The sequence below is a fragment of the Heloderma suspectum genome, chromosome 2 (genome assembly GCF_057233095.1).
Source record: "Heloderma suspectum isolate Gila_16-S chromosome 2, 16-S_ref, whole genome shotgun sequence".
NCBI classification, from domain to species: domain Eukaryota; kingdom Metazoa; phylum Chordata; class Lepidosauria; order Squamata; family Helodermatidae; genus Heloderma; species Heloderma suspectum.
This window is the reverse complement of record NC_139459.1, coordinates 179110080-179130920: the sequence shown is the minus strand read 5'-3', so window position 1 is coordinate 179130920 and position 20841 is coordinate 179110080. Positions and strand designations below refer to the sequence as shown.

The 20841-nt window shown below is 50.2% G+C and overlaps 1 protein-coding gene across 3 annotated transcripts; it reads left to right on the top strand.

Annotated features, from left to right (window-relative positions):
• The first annotated feature begins 1946 nt into the window (after nucleotides 1–1946).
• On the top strand, nucleotides 1947–19572 carry SLC48A1 (solute carrier family 48 member 1). Of its 3 annotated transcripts, XR_014788073.1 has the most exons (4): nucleotides 2014–2323; nucleotides 15341–15508; nucleotides 16615–17646; nucleotides 17762–19572. XR_014788073.1 is itself a non-coding variant. In XM_084836498.1 (3 exons), exons 1-3 carry the CDS (start codon nucleotides 2185–2187, stop codon nucleotides 16749–16751), a joined length of 444 nt encoding a protein of 147 aa, XP_084692624.1. In that variant the 5' UTR covers nucleotides 1947–2184; the 3' UTR covers nucleotides 16752–19572. The 3 variants fall into 3 exon arrangements, 2 of the variants coding, with proteins under 2 accessions (XP_084692624.1, XP_084692623.1); XM_084836498.1 differs by having other exon boundaries at nucleotides 1947–2323; nucleotides 16615–19572; XM_084836497.1 differs by lacking the exon at nucleotides 2014–2323 and adding an exon at nucleotides 8959–9176 and having other exon boundaries at nucleotides 16615–19572.
• The last annotated feature ends 1269 nt before the right edge of the window (nucleotides 19573–20841 follow it).

Below are 20841 nucleotides of genomic sequence, written 5' to 3'. Positions count from 1 at the left end.
CTCCACCATGACCTGTCCGTCTTGGGTGGCCCTGCACAGCATAGCTTATGGCTTCACTGAGTTACGCAAGCGGCCTAGGGATGTACGAAACTCACTTACTTGTTCGCGGATGTGATTCACGGTGGGGGGGGGAGGTGCTCCGTCCCTCCCCCCGGAATCCTCGATGGGGGGGGAGGCGATCCGGTCCTCCCCCACAGAATCCTGTCTGGCCGGCTCCGCTCTGCGGCCAAGCCGCAGAGCTGCCAGCTGGCTCCGGCCGCCCGCAGCCAGACATCCGGCCTCTGGGCAGCCCTGCAGGGACGCAAATGGCGGCTGTCATAGCCGCCACCATTTGCGTCCCTGTACTGAGCCGTGATAGGCTACGTAAATATTTACATAGCCTATCACGGCAGGGAGAAAATCCCCAACGTACGCAAATGGTGGTAGCCGCTGCCATTTGTGTACGCTGGGTCCGTCCCCCCCGCCGTGATAGGCTGCGTAAGTATTTACGTAGCCTATCACGGCTATGAAGAGGAGGAAGCGAATGGCGGCCGCAGGACAGCCGCCATTCACAAAGCAGCGCGGACGGGAGCAGGTAAATGCTCCGTTTCGCGCGCCTTTTGTGGGTTGGGGGCGGTCGGGACTTCGTGCCGCGCACCTTTCGTGGGTTGGGGGGGCGGGGGCTTCGTTCCGTGACGGATTTCAGGGGGCCAAATGCACTGGCATTCAGCCTCACCGAGATCCGTCGCGGAATTCTCTGACATCCCTAAGTGATCCATGAAGGATCCATGAACCTACCTGTACACTACACTCAGCATAGTGTACAGGAGGCTCAGAAGGCGGCAGCAAAGGAAAGGGCCTTCTCAGTGGTGGCCCCCAATTATCTCCCCAATGAAGTCTGCCAGAATAAATTTGCTAGGGCACGATCTATGCATGATTAGACAGAAAAAAAGTCCTTCATGCTGGCTGGGGACTGCTGGGAGTTGTGGGACTTTTTTGTCTAAACAGGCATAGGATTGCACCCTTAAGTCTTTAAGGGTGCAATTCTATGCCCGCTAGATGGTGCCTAGACGGCCATAGGATTTTTCATTTTCTGGGAACCGAGCTCAGAGCCAGCACTCGAGGTTGGTTCCGAGAAACCTCACTCCCTGCTCTGCCCCCACCGCCTTGTAGGTCCCCAAGAGCAGTGTGGAGTGGCCAAAAAGAGGGAGTTCCTGGAGGTGGGGCACGGAGGGGTGGCAGAAACACTGCTACAATGCTTCCTATGTGCCGTCCAGCCTCCCCCCACACCCCGTCCTCGCTCTAGAGGCACCCTGGCTAGACAGCCGAAATCGACCATCTAGCTGCAAATGCAGGGCAGGCAGAGCACAGAGAAGATCGCCTCCATGCTCTGCCTGCTCTGCATTGGATAGTCGGCTGCCTCCAAGTTCAGAGGCGGCCGACTATCCCCATAGGATTGTGCCCTCCATCGCCACAAGAACGCTGTTGTTTTTGCTGCAATGCACTGACATGGCTACCCCTGGAAATGGTTATTTTATTGTTATGTTAATGGCATACAATTCAACTGAATTGTGAGCCACCTTGCAGCCTGTATTTATTTTAGGCAACAGTGGGATTCGGAATACTACTTTTAAATGAATAATAGTGCGATGCTGCCCATGTTTACTTAGAAGTAAGCCCCACTGCGTTCAATAAGGACTACTCCCTTGGCAGCATTGTTTCGGCCTGCAGCCGAAGGCCGATTTCAAAGCGCAGCGTCGTGGCTGTCGACTGGGAAGCCCTGGGTTCAAATCCTCACGCAGGACTGGGTGACCCTAGGCCACGGGGCATTGCCTCTCGGGCTCATCACAGGGCCGTTGTGAGGTCAACGGGGCGGCGGAGGCGCTGGTGAGAGAAGCGGGCACGCCGCCCGACGACATCCCCCGGCAGAAGGGCGGGGCGCACACGTGTATAGGCTGAGCTGAGCTCGCACGTGGCTTCACAGGGCAACTCGCGCCCCGCCGCGTAACCGGCTCTGCCGAGCCCCGCGGGGGCGGGAGGCGCCCGCGCGGCGCTGCCGGCGCTGAGTCCCCCCGGCCGCGGGGCGCCGCTGCAAAGCCGGGCGAGCAGGGAGGCGGAGCCCGGGCGGAGCGAGGCGTCGGCACCGCCGGCGGAGCGCCCCGAATTGCACCCACCGGCGCGGCGGCAGCCCGGCTGAGCTCCGCGATGGCGGTGACCAAGAAGATGGCGATGCGCTTGGCCTACTCGGCGTTCGGGACCCTCTCGGGGCTGTCCGTCTTCCTCGTCTGGAACCTGGCGCCGAGCCTGCGGCAGCCTTGCACCGCCGCCGCCGGAGGACTGGCCGGTAAGCCCCAGTCTCGGGAGAGTCGCGCGCGCAACTCTCCCCGGCTTCTTCCCCCGTCGTCTAGGAGCCCTTTTTTGGGGGGGGGGTCTCCCCGTTTTCTTCCGAGCCAAGGGGGCAGGTAGGGGCTCCCCCTTGCCCCACCGGAGGTTGCTAAGGGGGGGGGGTGAAATTCGGAATATTCTCAAGCCCTGATCAGGGCTATCTGTATCCACCAGCCTCCCCCAACCTGGTGCTGTGTGGGACTACGGGAAGGCTGATATGGGGTGGGATCCAACTTAAGTCCTACTTAGAGTAGACCCCCTGAAATGAGTGGGGCTTACGTAAGTCATGACTAACTTACGCCCTGTGTATTTCAGTGGGGGCTGCTCTAAGTAGGACTTACGTTGGATTTCACCCATTGACTCCAGAATTTCGACCGCGCCTAGTTCTGTGCTCACAATCCTAAATGCCGGTTACCTACAACCCTGCCTTGGGAAGGGCAGCTCAGCGAACCGACCGTGCAATCCCATCAAGTCAAAAGTAAGCCCCACTGGGTTCAGTGGGACTTGCTCCCTGGAAGATGTGTGTAGGACTGCAGCCATAATCTCGTCCCCCCCCCCCCCGTGTATTCTCCTTCCCCATACTTTTTACTATTTGCTGTGCACCATGTGAAGTGCCGCAAAGGCAGCCTTGCAAACAAGCAGGCAAAAATAAGTTACTAGTCCACAATGCTCTTGAAATAGCCCCCTTGTTAACATAGCACAGCTATGTTAGCCTTTTATGTAGCAGATCAACTGGTACATGATGGGAGAGTGCGCTTCTCGTTCACAAAGTTTTCTCTGCCTGGAAAGGGATCCTTCCCTGCCACAGGGAAGCAGCGGTGAGGTTTATTTACATCTGGCGTTCAGGGATAATTTACATTTTGTTTCTTGTGTTTATTTTCTGGCTTCATTGTGTGCCTCCAACATACCAGGTAACACAGAAAAAAACAAAACACACAAACTCTTGATCGCCCTAGCTATTCTTTCCTTGGGTACCAAAAGTCAGCTGTTTTTTTTAATATACTTCATGGTGTAATTTAAGAGTGTCAGGGTGTTTCGAGGTGAATGTAAAAGTAGCAAGATGCTCACTTTTTTGGCAGTTGTGAATAGTACTTGTGAGGCGTCCTAGTAATGAGGTCAAAATGGGGATGAAGAAGTGGCATTGGAATCTCTGTGTTGTCGTTTTCATTTGTTGCATTTATATCCTCTGCCTTTCCTTCAGTGAGCTCATTTTATCCTTGCAACAACCCTGTGAGGTAGGGTACGCTGAGCGATAGCGACTGGCCCAAGTTCACTTGTGAGTTTCATAGCCGAGTGGGGATTTGAACCTGGATCTCTCTGTTCCTCATCCAGCACTCTAACTGAACCTTCCCCAACCTGGCGTGCTCCAGATGTTTTGGACTTCAACTCCCATCAGCCCCAGCTAGTATGGCTAATGATCAGGAGTGCTGGGAGTTGTGTTGCAAAACATCTGGAGGGCACCAGGCTGGAGAAGCCTGTTCTAACCATTATACCATTCTGGCATATACTTGCGGACTAGTTACAGTATAATAATTACTTGGGGGAGGGGGTAGTTTTTCGGGAGCCACCAATGCATCAGAAATTTAGGATCCAACCTTCCATGAAAAAATATTGATTTATCAGTGTATTGGTGCCGGCATTAAATTGTTAACAGCTTGGGCAGCCAAGTCCCTTGTTTATTACTGTATTGCTCAATCTGCCCAGTAACCGAAGTTCTCTGAGCAGCTCACAAACAAATACAACATTAAAATTAACAGTTAAAGCTATTAAAACTAAAATACAATTAAAAACATGGCATTTTAAATTGAGAGGCCCAGGCTAAAAATATGTTATTTAGAAGGTCTGGGTGAACAAAATGGTGTTTATATGCAACCAAAAAATCTGGATGCTACCACCAAAAAGGCCCTTCCCCTGTGATTTTTCCAGAACCATCCTCACTCTGACCAAATGCAAACGAGAACAAGACTTCTGTACCATTAATGCAGGGGTTATCTTGTGTCTCTCCAGATGTTTGGGCCTACATACAACTCCCATGATCCCTCTCCATTGGCTATGCTGGCTAGGGCCAATGGGAATTGTAGGCCAAAAATCTAGAGTGAACGTGGGAAATTTGTGGCCCTCCAGATGTTTCAGCCCACCTTTTTTTCCACATTGGTCAGATGAGCTGCATTTCTATGTGCTCCAGCTGCAGGAGAGAGGCTCAAAAATCTTTGGAAGTGGCACATGTACAGTCTATTGGGCTGTGCAACCCTGTGCAGGTTTACTCAAAAGTAATCCTCGCTGTGTTGCTACCTAGCATGTATAGATGCTACCTCATGTGTATAGCAACCTTAGGCAACCTGGTGCTCTCCAAATGTTTTGGACAACAAATCCCATCACCCAGCCAACATGATCAGTGGTTGAAGATTATGGGAGCTGCCGTCTGTAACAACTGGAAGGTGCTGGGACACCTTCCCCTGATGCATAGGATTGCATCCTTGCATGGATAAACCACCTGTCTCATATAATTGTCCGTTTGTGCCAACAGACATTACACAATGAGAATCTGGCTACTTTCTTTTTGTACTTCTGTCATAGTTGTCAGGGCAACTATCACCTTTCCTTTATTGCGTGTTTTTACTCCCAATGAATTTTTAAACATAGCTTTGGAGTCCTCGAGGGTGAATCAGTTGGAATGCAAGGTTGTTGTTGGATTTGGGCTTGAAGCGCAGGTTCAGACTGCGTAGTAACAGAAATAATTGACAGTCGACTCTGCAGGATTGATGATGGCTTCTTTGGAGAAACACAGTTGCAACTTAATAATTAGATATGATGATGCTTTAGACTCAGACTGTTGGTCCATCTGACCTGATACAGTCTCCTCTGACTGGCGGCGGCTATACAGGGTCTCATTTGGATGTCTTTTCCAGGCTCAAGACCCATTCATTGCAGCTTCCAGAGATTAAGCTTGGAGACGTCTGGCATTGAGAACATATGCTGTGCCACAGGGCTGTTGTCGTTTATATTGTTACTAATACTCGCTAGCCAGATCGTGCTTTTTGAATGCCTTGTGTTTGGAACCGCACCTCTGTACAGAAGCTGGTTCCCAGTTCTGGCTTACTCTGGAGTGGGGAACCTGTGAATTTTTACTTGCCTCTCCAGCCAACCTGGCTCTCAGAGCAAGCTTTCCTGAGATCACTAAGAACAGCAACATTTTAAAACATTTAAAATAGGCTATTTGAAGTGGTGGCAATGATGACACCCTGTGGCTTCTTCCTCTCCTGCTTGCAGGATGATGAGTTCACATGGCCTCTGTCCCAGAGGAAGGGCCCAGTCCCAACGGATAAAGCAGTAATGGGTGGAGACAAAGATGGCGGTTGGGCCCCAGCTGCCCCCTTCATCAAGAGGATGTGAGAAGCAACTGCAAATGTTCCTTGTGGTGGAAGCTGAAGGACCTTCTAGGCTGAAATTGCATGGAGAGGCATCTCTCCTCCAGGATGGTCCCAGCCATGGTCATATTGGTCCAGGGCAGCCTTCCCCAACCTGATGCCTTCCAGGTGTTTTGGATGACAGCCCCCAGCGCTCCCGACCATGGGCCATGCCAACTGGGGCTGAAGGGAGTTGTAGCCCCAAACATGCGGGGGGCACCAGTATTTCTATATTCTCATTTATGCTATGGATTCCTGGAATGAAAATGCTTGGCGTGGTCAGTGAATCTGTGCAATGATGGCATTTATCCTTAAGAGGCTTTTTGCTATATTTAAGCCAGGCAGGTAGTTCAGTCTATTGGATAAAGAAAGGCTTTGGATTACATTTGCTCCAGGCGAACGTGTTGCCAAACAAAGGGAGGAAGCACGCAGCTGACTGTGCTTTGTGGAACGAAGGAGTTGCACCATGTTTGGGGGGGGAATGTCCCTCCAGAGGGCACCATGCTCTGAGCGCATATGTTTTGTGTTTAGATTGTTACTGTTACCCACTGGATGAGATGGACGGTAACGTGCTTGCTCTTCCTCCTCCTCTTCCCCACTTACTTGCTTGACAGGCAGAGAGCCAGTGAGCAAGTAGGCAGGGGCATCTGCTGGTCCACCTTCTCACCAGTGCCGTTGTCTGGGCCAGAGCGACAGGCAGGTGAACAAGCAGGTTGCAATGGAGAACAGGTGGAGCAACTCCAGGGGACTATTGTCAGTGGGCCCCTGCTGAGATGTGGACCCTTGGCAAGTGCCCAACCATGCCTACCCGTGATGCCATTCCTGCACGTGAAAATAAAATGACAATAGCCCCACGGGGTATGCTTTGCATGCATTCGGGTTCACCCTCCCATGCCTTGGTTTCAAGGGATCTCAGGCAGCAAGCCTGGGAGGACTTCTGCTAAGGCCACGGGGAGCCATCGCTAGTAGACGTGGGCAGTACAGGGCTTGATGTGCCAATGGTCTGACTCCAACAGAAGGCTTTATATGTTTGTATGTAACGTTCTCTGCAAATTGCACGTAGTCACTCACTCCCAGGCAGGAATTTTCTAAGAACTGCCTTCCCCAACCCAGCGGCATAGCTAGCTGGGGGATTCTGGGAGTTGTAGCTCAACATATCTGTAGGCCATCAGCTGGGGGAAGCCTGTTAAGGAGAGTATTTTCTTGCTAGAAAAACTATAGGGATCATGGGTAGAATGTGAGCATGACTTCCCGCCGCATGTACATGCAGTGGAACATGCGCCTGAGCATCCAGGGCACATGCCTCACTCACCAATGGTAGGCATTTTGGGCCTGGAAGTTCTTCTTGCATCTACTAGTGCTAGGAGGAATTAATGATCTGGCTGAGGCCAGAAGTCCACCTAGCTAGCCCAACATGCTTCTGTGACGATACATGGGACAAATAGGGACCTAGCCAGTTCTGTCTTGTCTCCTATGAATCTGTTCAGTCGTAGGAAATGTAGTACAGGCAGCTGATTGAATTCAACATTCTAAGAATTTTGCCATTTAAAAGAAAATGCTTTGCTTTGGCACTGAAGTGTGTATTTCAAGGCACTAGGAATGACAGGCCCAGCTGTTGCGGCCTGCCTTAGAAATGCTTCCCGTGTGGGAAAAGCCTCGCTCAGTACGTGTCATCCCAGTAGTTTATATCATCAGATTTCACACATCTCATTATTTCCATGGGCTTTCCTGCCAAACCGGATGCTTTGTTGCTAAAGGCCTGTGTGAAATCACCTTTCTGTTGTGGCTTGTTTGTCCCTGCGTGAGGGATGCTGGCTTCCTGGCAGTGGTGCCCCAGTGGCAAAGGACATTTCAGCTGCCTCCAGCCAATCGGAGCTGTTGACGAACTGGGCACCTCGGTGATTTCTAGCATCCACCAGTTGCCAGCAGGAGCATGTGGTGAAAAATGACTGGCATTGCACTGAGGCTCAAATTGGGACTGTCTTCGGGCAGCCCTGATTCTAGAAAGGCAGAGATTTCTCAAGAGCCCAGATCCTGAAAAACTTGCATCTGGGGGCTCGTCAAGCCCCTTCTTTGCAGGTCTTCAGGGAAATTCTGGAGCCGCCTGTTCACGTTGGCCTTCCCTTAAAGTGAGGGCTGTTGGTTTTATTGGCATGTTTAGTTTTTAATTATTTTAATTGGCAGTCTCTGTTTTTATGGATGTTACTGAAATGCCTTTTTATGGATTTGTTTTAATTGTATCCACTTTTTGTATCCATGTAAAGGTGGCCTAGAAATAGATCTGAATAGATCCTGAAGAATCCCCCCCCCCCCGCCATGTCTAAACTGATGTCTTGATTCAGCCTTCCCTGACCTGGTGCCTTCCAGGTATCTTGAACGACTCCCATCATCCCTGACCATGGGCCAGGCTAGCTGGGGCTGATGGGAGTTTGTTTGTTTGTTTATTTATTTATTTATTACATTTATATCCCACCTTTTTTCCTCCTTAAAGAAACCAAGGTGGCATACACAGTCCTCCTTCTCTCCATTTTATCCTCACAACAACACCCCTGTGAGGTGGGTTGGGCTGAGAGTCTGTGACTGGCCCAAAGTCACCCAGTGAGCTTCCGTGGCAGAGTGGGGACTAGAACCCAGATCTCCCAACTCCCAGTCCAACACTCTAGCCACTACGCCACACTGGCCAGCACACTGGCTGAGTTGTGATTCAACACATCTGGAGGGCGGTGCCAGCTTGGGGAAGGCTGATTTGACCAATGATTGTGAATGCTTTGCCCCATGGGGGCTGGTTGGTTCCGATTTTTGTGGGGCTGTGAATCCATTCCAGGACTCAGTCAGAATGCTCAAGGTGCTGAACCCTATCCCCAAAATGAGTTTAACACCTTGGATAGCTCCTTTAAGGTTCTGGCTTGGTTCTGACTGAAACCCGGCATGGATTTCCTGCCCCCACCGAAATCAGAGCCACCAGCCTCCCTTGGCTTTGCCTGAGTTTGTGCCGCTTTCCGATGCTGCTCTGCATGTGGAAGGCAAGCCAGGGCTTGACCAGGAGGCGGGTCTGGGTGCAGGGCTGGGGCTGGGCTGAAAGGCCTTGTGTTTTCAGGGATGGGGCCAGCCAGTGCCGAGTCACAAACGGGTTCCTCCCTTGGACGTGTTCCCTCTTCCTCCCAGGCAGTTGCTGATGTCACTTATCTCATTCCACGCTATACAGCAGTATTGTGGAGCAACCAGGCTGAGCCAGCCAAGAGTTTTGTTTGTGCTGGATCTGGACCAAACAGACCATGTGCAGCTGGGCAGCCTTCTCCCAGTTGTTTGTATTCGGGAGGGAGGGAGCAGGGTCCTGCAGAGAAGGAGGGCTACACCAGGCACATCTGCATTTCCCAGTGGAACGGCTGCCCACACCCCAGAAAGGTAATGGCTCACCCCTCTCTTTAAACTAGGGGTGGGCAACTTGAGCCCCCCAGTTGTCGTTGGACTGCAGCTCCCATCAGCCCTCACCACTGGCTATGTTGGCAATTGATGGTCTTGGTCCAGCAACATCTGGAGGGCCGCACATTGCCCACCCTTCTATTTAAACTAGGGCTGTCAAACCTCAGGCCTGCGGGACAGATCCGGCCTCCCTGGAGTCCTAATTTGGCCCTTGGGGGTTCCTTTCCCCAGGCCCCACCCCCCTTTCCCCGACAGCCAATTGTTGGGTGGTTTCTTGGCTTTTGTGCAGTTTTCCCCCCATTCTAAAAAATTGAAAAGTCACTCCCTAAGGCTTAGTTGCCGGCACTAAGAGCTTTAAGCTAAAATAGGCTGGTAGAATCAGCTAGCTCCTCTTAGCAGCTTCAGAATGTTGGCTTTCTGGAAAGATATTTCTAGTTTTTCTGGGTTGAGAGAAAAAGAAAACGTCCATGCTGCATCGCTCACGTGAGAAGAGATCTGTGTGTCTCTGCAGTTAAGTTTCCAGACCCTTCCCATGGCCTCCAGTTGTCGCCACCCCTTCCCATTTGCAAGATCACACTCTTTTATGTGTGTGCATTAATCCTGACTGAAAAACACTACCTTTGCATTTCCAATTATAGACTAGAATCAGGTGCCTGATTCACAAATGCATGTACATTACTTGGTTGCTCTCCACGGGGATACCCGCCAGTCATCAAGTGTATAATAAATGTGTGAACTGGCTCCTTTGAAAAGAGATATCAAAGTTATTTGTGTTGTATTTTATCTGTGATGGCTGTTCACGCATGCAAGCCGCCACTGGATTTGTCAGTTGCTGAATCTGTGTGTATCCACCAGCTCCGCTCTCCTTTTTCTCCGGAGAGGAAATGGGGACAGTTTGAGGATGCTAGTGGGTAAGTGATTCCTGATAGGTTATCCCAGCCTTCCCCAACCTGGTGCCCTCCAGATAAGTTGGACTGCAAATCACATCATCCCTGACGACTGGCCAGTGATGAGAGTTACAGTCCCAGACATCTGGAAGGCGCCAGGTTAGGAGAGGCTGGAATAACCTATCAGGAATCACTTACCCACTAGCATCCTTGAACCATCCCCTTTTCCTCTCAGGAGGGAGAGGAGAGGAGAGGAGCTGGTTGGTACATGCAGATTCATCAGCTGATTAATCCAGTGGTGGCTTGCATGCTGCAGGTATCACAACCATTTTTTCATTCTTGGAAATGTGGTAGAGAGGGATCTGGTGAAAAAAAATGCCCAGTGTCTAGAGAGTATAGGGCAGCCTTCCCCAATCAGGGGCCCTCCAGATGTGTTGGACTACATATGGCCAATGATCTGGTGGCTAGGGATGATGGGAGTTGTAGTCCAAACCCATCTGGAGGGCACCAGGTTGAAAGAGAGGTTGATGTAGGATTGTCGACATGTGTAGTACTGTATCATGTGGACCTCAGACGCAAATTATTTAGGATGCAGGGGGTGGGGTAACAGTTCAGTCAGGAGTAGGCAACTTGTAGACCAGAACATCTGGAGGATCACAACACCCATCATGCCTCACCACTGGTTATGCTGGTTAGGGCAGATGGGAGTTGTGGCTCTCCAGATGGGTTGGCTGACAGGTTCCCCACCCCTGCTTTAAGTGGATACTGTGATGCGGGGTAGAAAATGTTCTATAAACAAACTTTCCATTACTATATTTTGGTGCACAACCTTTTCAGCCCCAAGGGCCGCATCTGGTGTCAGGGGGTGGGGGGAAAGACACATCTGCATATGCACACAGACACTTTCCACATGCACAAATTTTGGTGTGCAGGGCTGGGGGTGCGGTGCAGTTAAATCTCTTTCCCAAGCACCGAGATCCAGGGATCACTGGGTGGAGGGAGGTGTGCACCTCTCCCGTCCCCCAGTGATTGATCGCCCCTATGGTGGCTGTTTCTCTGCTGCTGCTGGAGGCTGGAACACCGTGATCTCAGAAGTGAGGGTGCTGGGAGAGGCTTTCATCCCTGTTGTTCCCCAGCAGTTTTCACTGAGAAAATTGTGTAGGAACTTTTTCCCCCCCAGTTCAAAATGTTCTGGAAAAACCCACATCGCGGTTAGCAGCCATGCCTGCAACCCAACCCTGAGCCCAGTTCATCAGGGGGTTATTTAGGATTCGGGGCGGGGGCTGCTGCCGTGAATGTAGAAGCTCTTTTTGAGTCTTTGCAAAGCTCTCGTTTTCGTCCAACGTTTTCTTTGTTTTTTTGCCAAGTCACCCTGAAGACGTAGCTTTGAAAGATCTGCTTGCTCAGCAGTGGTTTTCTGAAGTGCTGCATCAGGTGGCCTCTCCCACGAGGAGGCTGCCTCGGGTGCTGAGTCAGGTCCTGACATGTGAGGCTGAGCCTCCGACCACACACTCCCCGCTCGCCCAAGCAGCCTAAGAGAGAAAGCATGACTCGGCATTTTTGAAAATGATTAGTAATGGGGTGTTTTGAACGTAGACTAGGAGCTTGTGTTTCTGCCACCTCTGTGGAAAGCGACATCTGCAAAACGGGAAGTTTCCTTTTTCTCTAGGTTAGGGAAGCACTCTCGCACTTCCTGTTTCCCCCTAAAATAAGAGAGCTTCAGCTATGGGGCGAAATAAATTGCAATAAATGTGTTTTGTAATTTAATTCATAAACACTGCAGTAAAAAATAGTGTGCAGGGGGCGTTTTGTTTTATTTTGGGGGTGGGTGGGGATGTTCTTGCAGCATACATCTTTGTTTCGTCTAAGCAGGAGGGTAGGTGTAACAAATAGGCTGGGTCACTGCAGGCTGACTTGCATCTGCATTGTGTTTGCGGCTGTTCCGATCTTACAGATAAAGTATTAAGGCTGAAGATATGGTGGGTTTCCCAGGGCCACCCTGTGAGTCTATACATCCCAAGGGTTGAATCCAAAGAGAAGGCAGGCTTGAGTCAGTGCATCTGCAGGCAGCTTGACTGTGTAGGTTTGGCAGAAGGAAGCTGGACAGGGAGGGGGTGTAGCTCGGTGGTAGAGCAGCTGCTTTGCATGCAATAAGTCCCCGGTTCAATCCCTAGCATCTCCAGGTAGGGCTAGGAAAAAATGCTGCCTAAAATCCTGGAGAGCTGCTGCCAGTCAGTGCCAACAATACTGGGCTAGATGGACTAAGGGCCTGATGCAGCATAGAGCAGCTTCCTATGTATGAGAGTGGCTTTCATAGAATCATAGAATAGTAGGGTTGGAAGGGGCCTACAAGGCCATCGAGTCCAACCCCCTGCTCAATGCAGGAATCTAAGTCAGAGCATCAATCCAAGTCAGAGCATCCTTTCACCAGGGTGTTCCCTGCCCCAGGTTCTTCATCAGGTCAAACCGCCTGTGGCTACACACAGTAGCAGTATAGCTCTGCTCCAAAATTGTGTGTATCAGCCTTCCCCAGCCTGTGCCCTTGAGATGTGTTGGACTACAACTCCCATCATGCAGTCAGCTGGGGTGATGGACTACAACTCCCATTCAAGTTGTATTGGATCCCATCCAAGATGAGTCCAAGACATCTGGAAGGCAGCAGGTTGGGGAAGGCTGATGTAGATTGTCAACAACAAAACATTATTGGGGACTTAAAAAAGGGGTGGGGGAATGCAGGTTTGTAGCCGCATGCCTGTCTGACAGCCCTTCCCAGCTATTGGCTGGGCTACTTCATTGTCACAGAAGCCTAGAGATAGTGGCCATCAGAGCAGTGGCTTCAGCCCATTGAAAGGAATATATGTAGGTTCCAAACAGCCAAACTTCTCTTTAGCACGCTAGTTTTGTATGTGCAGAGAGCTTGTTTGAACATTTCCCCAACATTTTAAAAAATAAACCCCTCCTCGTCTCTGATGTGGTACAGTCCTGCCACAGATTGTGTAACTCGGCTCTTGGAATGCTGCTTCTTGTGACTGTGCCGGTTGAGAGGAGGCTGAAGTTTGCTCCCAGTGATAAGCCAATGAAAAGGCCAGGGATTGGGGAGGGGAGCACTGAACACCAGCTGGGTGGGGAAGCATTGCAAGTGGGGTCAGTTCTTCCAGTTCTATCCTATTAAAGCACAAAATGCACAGTCTTCATGGAAGGCAAACTTCTTGCACAAATTTGAATGCTGGATCTGGATAGAAAGTAAACACAAAATGACCAGAATTGCACATGGATACATTTTAGCCAAAGAGGCATCGCAGAGCTCTGTGGTCAACATTGCAACTCTCTGCACTTTACGCATCTAGCATCAAGTATTAGGAAGTACTGTCACTTCGTAAAGACTGCAACGTTGGGGCAGGTTGCTTCATAGCAGAAAAACATAGCAGCAATCTGCTATGGTCACGTATTGTGCAGATATTCCTAGGCACTCTTGCTTTGACCAATTTAGAATAAGCCTTTCCATTTCATTTTTTGGTTTTCTTCTGTTCTCCCACCACCACCCCTCCCCCTTTATGCTTCTTAAGCTAGCTGCACATGCATAAGCAAACCTTGATGCTCCCAAAGCCAGTTTGGGAGAGGGGAACTTGCAATAAAGAAGCATTAAGAGGGCAGGTGCTTCAGCCCTTTTCCCCCAGCCCTCGGTTTCCCTGTTATAAATTCTCCCCCCCTCTGCCACATCTGCTTTCCTCCTGGTGGGTCTCAAAAGGCATGCTTCTAAGGACAGCAACCTCTCCTCCACGCTGCTTCTATAGCAGGGCTGGGCAACGTGTGGGCCTCCAGATGTTTTGGCCTACAACTCCCGTCAGCCCTTGCCAGAGTAGCCAGTAGTGAGGGACCATGGGAGTTGTGGCCCTCCAGATGTTTTGGCCTACAAATTCCCCTCCCTGGTCTACACTCCCAGTCTCCCCCTACTCCCGAAGCTAAATCAGTCTGACCAGTTTTGCATGTAACCTGTGGTTAGCCCTCCAGTACCTCCCTCAAATTGCTGCAAGTGTCCTTTTCCCTTCTGCAGATTATTCCCAGCAGCAGCTTTTTTCCCACCACAAGAGGGCGTTCCTCATGCTGTGACCTCTTTCTGATTTGTTTGGAGGGCTGGGATCTAAAGGTCTGTAGGTAAAGCATCTGATGTGGAAGAGACCAAAACAATAAGATGTTTCATGCTATCACTGTGTTCTGTTAAACCAGGGTGGGCGACTTGTGGTCTCCCAGATGTTTTGGCCTACAGCTCCCGTGATCCCTCACCATTGGCTATCTGGCTAGGACTGATGGTAATTGTCAGTCACAACATCTGGGGGGCCACAGGTTGCCCACCCCTGGAATAAAGCGACTTCACATTTTTAAATACAACCTATAGCATAACACGTAAGTATGCCATAAGCAACAAGGAGGTTATTTTGTCACCTTAAAGGCTGACAAATTTATTATAACCTTTGCTTCCATGGAGTAGAGTCCACTTCATCTGATGCATTATCCTGAGCTGCAGGTGTGTGTGTGTGTGTGTGTGTGTGTGTATATATATATATATATATATATATCTATATATATATTCCTGCAGCTCAGCATAATATTCTATGCATCTGATGAAGTGGACTCCAGCCCACAGAAGTGTATGCCATAATAAATTTGTGAGCTTTCCGGTGCCATAGGGCTATTTGTCTGCAAAAGACTAACACAGGCTACCCCTCCGGAAATTGGTGTACCATGTGATAATGAAGTTGCAGGCAAAGGCACCTAGTTCCCCTGGTGGATTATGGTCTACACTACTGCACGTGGGTGTTCACTTGAGAAAATGTTCCTTCATAGTACAGACATTCTCCCTCCAGACAGAAAGCAAGCATCTCAGGGAGAAAGCTTCTAACCTAGTCTAGTCTCCTCCCTGCCGTGCTAGTTTTCTGTGTGCAAGGAATGTCTTGTATGGAGGAGCATTCTCTCCGGTGAGCATCTGCCTGAAGTGGTGTATTCTAGGCACATTGCAGGATTCCAAGAGCCTAACCCAGTCTTCCCCAGCCCAGGGCCCTCCAGAGGTTTGGGACCACAACTCCCAGAATGCCTGACTATTAGCCATGTTGGCTGGGGCTGATGGGAGTTGAAGTCCCAAACCTCTGGAGGGCACCAGGTTGGGAAGGGCCGGCCTAAGCCCTGCGTGACATTGCTGGTGAGCCCCGGAGTTCGTGATCCCGCTCAGTCTTGATTCTCCTTCTCCTTTTGCTCCAACAGGCGTGCTGGCACTCTGGGCCCTAATCACACACGTGATGTATGTGCAGGATTACTGGAGGACTTGGCTGAAAGGGCTGAGGTTCTTCCTCTTTGTCGGCGTTTTCTTCGGCGTCCTCTCCGTGGTGGGCTTCTGCACGTTCTTGGCCCTGGCCATTACGCAGCATCAATGTAAGCTTGGGGTTTGTTAGCCTAACTACAGCAAGAGCTGAATAGGCTCAGTGCAGCCAGAAACAGAATGTCCCAGTCCCGAACCCACTCCTTGTCCCAGTCCCAGAACTTCCCACTCAGCATGCACACCCCTTCCAGCCTCTGAATGTTCAGGAGCCATTTCCCACCCACTTCGGATCTTAACCACAACCTAGAGGGTGAGGAACCAGTGGACCTCCCAATGTTGTTGGACTCGAGGGAGTGGCGGAGGGCCGCAGTTGTGCACCCCTGCCGTAAGCAGTGTTCTCCCGGGGGATGTCTTCCCCAAAGAGACTCTTAGGAACTGGAATCTGAACACTTTCGGGAAGGGCTGTAAGATCTTGGTTTGACTGGCTTTTAAGGAAGGGGGTTGCCACACCAGATCGATCTGTAAAAATAAAAATGATGACTTTTTGTCTGTTAATGGAATGGATTCATGTAGGGCAGGTGTTGGTGGTTATTAGGCAGAAAAGAAAAGTGTGTGGGTCGGGGGGAGAAATGGGCCTTGTTTAGTGGCAGTGTGCCCTAGTCATGTTACCCTTTGGGGGCCTGTTCTGGGGTCTCACTAGAGCTCCAGAATGGGTTAAAAGAAATGGGCTTGTGAGTTGGCAAAGCTCAGCACTATCACTAATAATGCCCTGCCAATGAGATCCTTGGGAGCATCTGGCTGGCTGCTAGCGAAGACAGAGTGCTAGGCCAGGGGTGGGCAACCTGTGGCCCTCCAGATGTTGTGACCTACAACTTGTATCATCCCCCACCATTGGCTATGCTGGTTAGGGGTGATGGGAGTTATGGGCCAAAGATATGGAGGGCCACAAGTTTCTCACCCCTAGCCTAGGCCCTCTAGTCCAGCCTTGGGTCCCCAGATAGTGTTGTACTACAGGTCTCATCATCCCCAGCCAGCAGGCCCAGTCATTGGGGATAATGGGAGCTGTAGTCAAACCATATTTGGAGAGCTATAGGTTGGCTTTCCAGCATAACAGTTCATGTAGGGGGCATTCGTTCCATTGACTCTTCTCAGTCTTAAGCCATGCGCAACGGAGGTTATTATGCTCTATATTCTTTTAATGTGCTTGTTCTTCTGTTAGCCATTAAAGATCCCAAGAGCTACTACCTGTCCTGTGTCTGGAGCGTCATCTCCTTCAAGTGGGCCTTCATCCTCAGCTTGTACTCTCATCGGTACAGGAACGAGTTTGCAGACATCAGCATCCTCAGTGACTTCTAAGACTTGGACTTGCATCCCACCAAAGGATGGGCCTGTGGTTGGGTCGGAGGGCCGCTGAGCATTTGAGCAGGTTCTCGGAGCCAGGGGCTGGCAAGGAGGAAGCCTCCAAGAGGCTGGGGGCTGTCCAACTTCTGCTGCTTCTCTGCCGATTTCATTCGGGACTCTTCTAATTGCTTTTATCCAGTCGCTTGCCCTATTGGCTAGTTCTGTCAGTCCCATGCGTGTGCTCATCTTTGACAAGGTGTTTTTTCTGCCCTTGTTTTGAGAGATGATTCAAGATGCGCAGCCAAGACCAAGGTTCTGGTCATGTATGTTTCTCCCCTGTACCTATTCTTTTTTCAGTGAAGCTGGGGGTTAAAATTTGCAGAAGGCTGAAGAAACAAGACTACATGACCCAGAGCATCTTTCATCACCTTTTCCTTTCACGAGATGGCGGCCATTTTGTTTTCACCTCGGCAAAGGCCTCAAAGCTGTGAAGCAAGGGTTGGTTTGTACTCCTTTCATACAGATGTATTTTTCATAGAGCAAGGCATACATCCATTTTAAGAGAGAACTATTTTGAACAACGCTCCTTCTCCTTCTCTCCTCACCACCCCCACCTCCCCAGTGGTGGTTGTAGTAGCCGTTCACAACTTGAGGGAGAAAGAACCTATGGATATTTGTGCACAAAATTGGCCCTCATCCCACTTCTTCTCTTGGCACTTCTAAGTGGTGAAGTTCAGTGTGTATGTTTTAATTAAGATGTAGGTGAAGCCAAATGGCTCTTCTGAAAGTGTGTCCTTCGTGGTTGAAAACCGACCTTATGGCAGTTGGGTCAGCTTTCATGGCTTCCCAACCACTCACCCAAGGGCCATTTTGCCAAGTGTCATCTTCCCATCAAGAAATTTGTACTCTTGTCTAAAACTGTTACATCAGTGCTGGGCCATTCATGGCCCTCCAGATGTTTTGGCCTACAGCTCCCATCAGCTCTAGCCAGCATAGCCATTGAGGAGGGATGATGGGAGTTGTAGGCCAAAACATCTGGAAGGCCACAAGTTGCCAACCCCTGCATTGTTTTATAATGCAAACAAGCATATATTTGGATCCTAATGCTCCGATCACAGAAGCCCATTCCTCTGTCAGGGAGCTAATTATGTCATACGTGTCTCACACGTATGTTTGGACCAAAGTGCATAATTGCCCACAGCGGTTCCTGCATTTGATTACACTTCTTTGTAGGGTGGATAGGAGTTCAGCTTTTCATCTAGGAAAGGTCATGTGAGAATGAGCCGCCTTTGCTAGGGAACCAGGCGCTGGTAATCTCATTAAATGGCACCACGGCTTCATTTTAGCATTTCGCAATGTGCTGTATGTAAACCAGTTAGCTGTCTTGGGGGCGGGGTGGGGGCGGGATTGTGTGTGTGTGTTTGTTTTTAACTGTGTGTCTTTGTGTGTGTGTGTTTTTATTGGAACACTTAGCCGTTTAAGGTTGAGCTCAGTTGGGAGCAAAGCTGGAGGTTGAGACAGTGCTGAAAGAAAGGAAAGGGTGCTCAGGATCTCTCTGCCTCACCTGGGTCCAAATCTCTGTTTCAACTCTGACCAAAAAAAAAGGGGGGGGGAGAGGTGCCACTGCAATTCTCACTCAGAAATTGTCAGTAGTTCTACAGCGAGTGTATGTGTGTGGGATGTTCCTGTAGGATCGTTCGTCCTCCCCATATACCCACTCATCCCCTTTCCACTTGTGATGCTGAGCGGGCAACTGGCCACACCGTTCCCTTGCTACTTTGTGCTGAGCATTTGCTTTCCATCCAGAGAATGATGGTTTGCATCTCCTTGGCCCTGACAGCTTCGGTCCCATCCAGAGAAGAGCCTGTTGGCACTGGGGCTGGTGTACACACTGCTGGGATTCCTCGATGTAATGCTCAACCCAACAAGCATAATCTATCTCACCTTTACGCTTTTTAAAAATACCCTTACGCACTGCGTGCATGGTTCTATATCTACGATGCTCCCCAGACTTATCAGCCGTGGTCGTCCACAAGCAACGTCCTGAGAACCGCGTGGTCCCTTTGTGGATTTGGGAATGATGGCCTTGCTGCCTGTGAACTCTAAAGTGGGGGCCCACGAAAGCATGCGAAGCCATTCCCATGGAACGGGGCTGGAGGATCAAGGAAGGCAGGTGAAGCAGCTCTTCTATCCTTTCGGTAAATGCCTGAGCCCTCAGGTGTGCCTTGAGTAAACGACATGCCATGGGCCTGCCCACCAGGTATGGCTGTTGTAGTGCTGCAGGAACCATGTCTATGGGAATCATCCTTCGGAAGACTGTTAAAGGCACAGCGTTGACTGGGTGGTTATTAGGTTGGCCTTCCCGTTTCTGTCGGCAGGCACAGGAGCGGCCAAAGGACAAACCCAGTTGGCTCATGACCTGCTTAGTGAGGGCATAAGATCATAGAGCAAAGTAAAGAAGGATCCGCCATTGTGGCTTGCCATGAGAAAGCATAAGCAGTGTACCAGGTTGGGCAGGGAAGCTGGAATCCATCTGCACCACTTGCCGTTTGTCTTCTGGTCTCCATGAAAGCCTTGGCAGGGCACGGGGCCCCGTGATGTTGCGTAGACGCACCAGTGATCTTGTGCTCCAGTCACGCGCTGCTTTTAACCCCTCCTCTTTTATCCCCGTTTATCTCCACCAGCAGAAAGTTCAGCACCCTTGTGTTCCTGTTGTCTCCTTTTCATGCGCAATATGGGGGGCGGGGTGTTAACGCACAAATGGCTCATCCAGGAGAAGGCTGCTCACATGCCACTTTTCTTATAAATAAATGGGGTGGAAAGGAAAAAACAACAACCTGTGTCTGATTGTTTCTTGCAGAGGGAAGCCAAGAGCAGAGAGCTTGGGGGTGAATCCTGTGCACAGGGAAACAGATACTGAAGGTGCTTAGATTTGGATGGCACAGCAGTGCTCACCAGATGTACCAGTCTGAGCATGCACTCTACCGTTATGTACCATTGAGGCCCCTTGAGTGTGGACTTCAGGCATCATCTTTTTTTTAAAAGAAGCAGAAAAGTGTTCCATTTAGTGTTGCGTACTTAATACGGAGGGAAGGTTTAGGGCTTTTGGGGCTTGGGCACCAAAATACTTTTGGACGTTGCACAAGCAAAGGCCAATTTACACAACTTTATTTATTAAAGATCTTTCACCCACCTTTCAGTATGCACTGCCTTCACAAAGCCGCTTACAATATTAGAAAAATATGAACATATAAATTGCACTGCCCACACATCCCAGCCAGCAGCAAATGGTTGTTAAGCATCAAATGCAGATTGGAAGAAATGTGTCTTCAAGTTTTTAAAGCTAGCAGTGAAGAGGCTATGCATATCTTACTGGGGAGGGACTTCCAGAGGGGTGGGGCCACCACTGAGACTAGTACCCTGTCACTAGTACCTGGCAGCCTAATACCTCTTACAAGGGGACCAGAGAGTAGGGCCTCGGACGCTGATGTCGATGCTTGGGAAAGTTCATACAGGTGTAGGGTGCTGTTCAGATAACGTGGTCCCAAACCATTTAGGGCTTCAAAGGCCAAAACCAGCACCTTGAATTGGGCCCAGAAACTAACAAGCAACCAATGTAAATGTTACAGAATAGGAGTAATCTGATCTGAACGCCTGGCTCCCACAAGCGTTCTAGCATTCTGTACTTCTTGTAGTTTCCGAATCGTCTTCAAGGGCAGCCCCGCATAGAGCCTGCTTCTAACGTTATGTTTTTGCCATGGGCATTTTTCATTTTTACCATCACCTGCTGTACACCTGTCACGGAGCTCTCTTAAGTGGACATTTTAACCTTCTTTCCCCCACCCCGGAAGAACCATAGGCAGGCTCTAAGGGTGTGTGTGTCAAACTGCTGCATCTTTGTGCCATCTGCTGTTGGTGATTAGGGGAGAAGGCTGTGCTGTTGGCCCCACATCCTGTGAATGGTCACCCTTGGCTTCCCACTTCCACATATACTGTGTTCCGGTGTAAAGAGGATTGGGTGTTGCCCATTCCTTGAAGCAGCTGTCTTCCCCCACCCCACAAACACCCCCACGCCCCCATCACCTTTCTTTTTGGTGGATTCCTT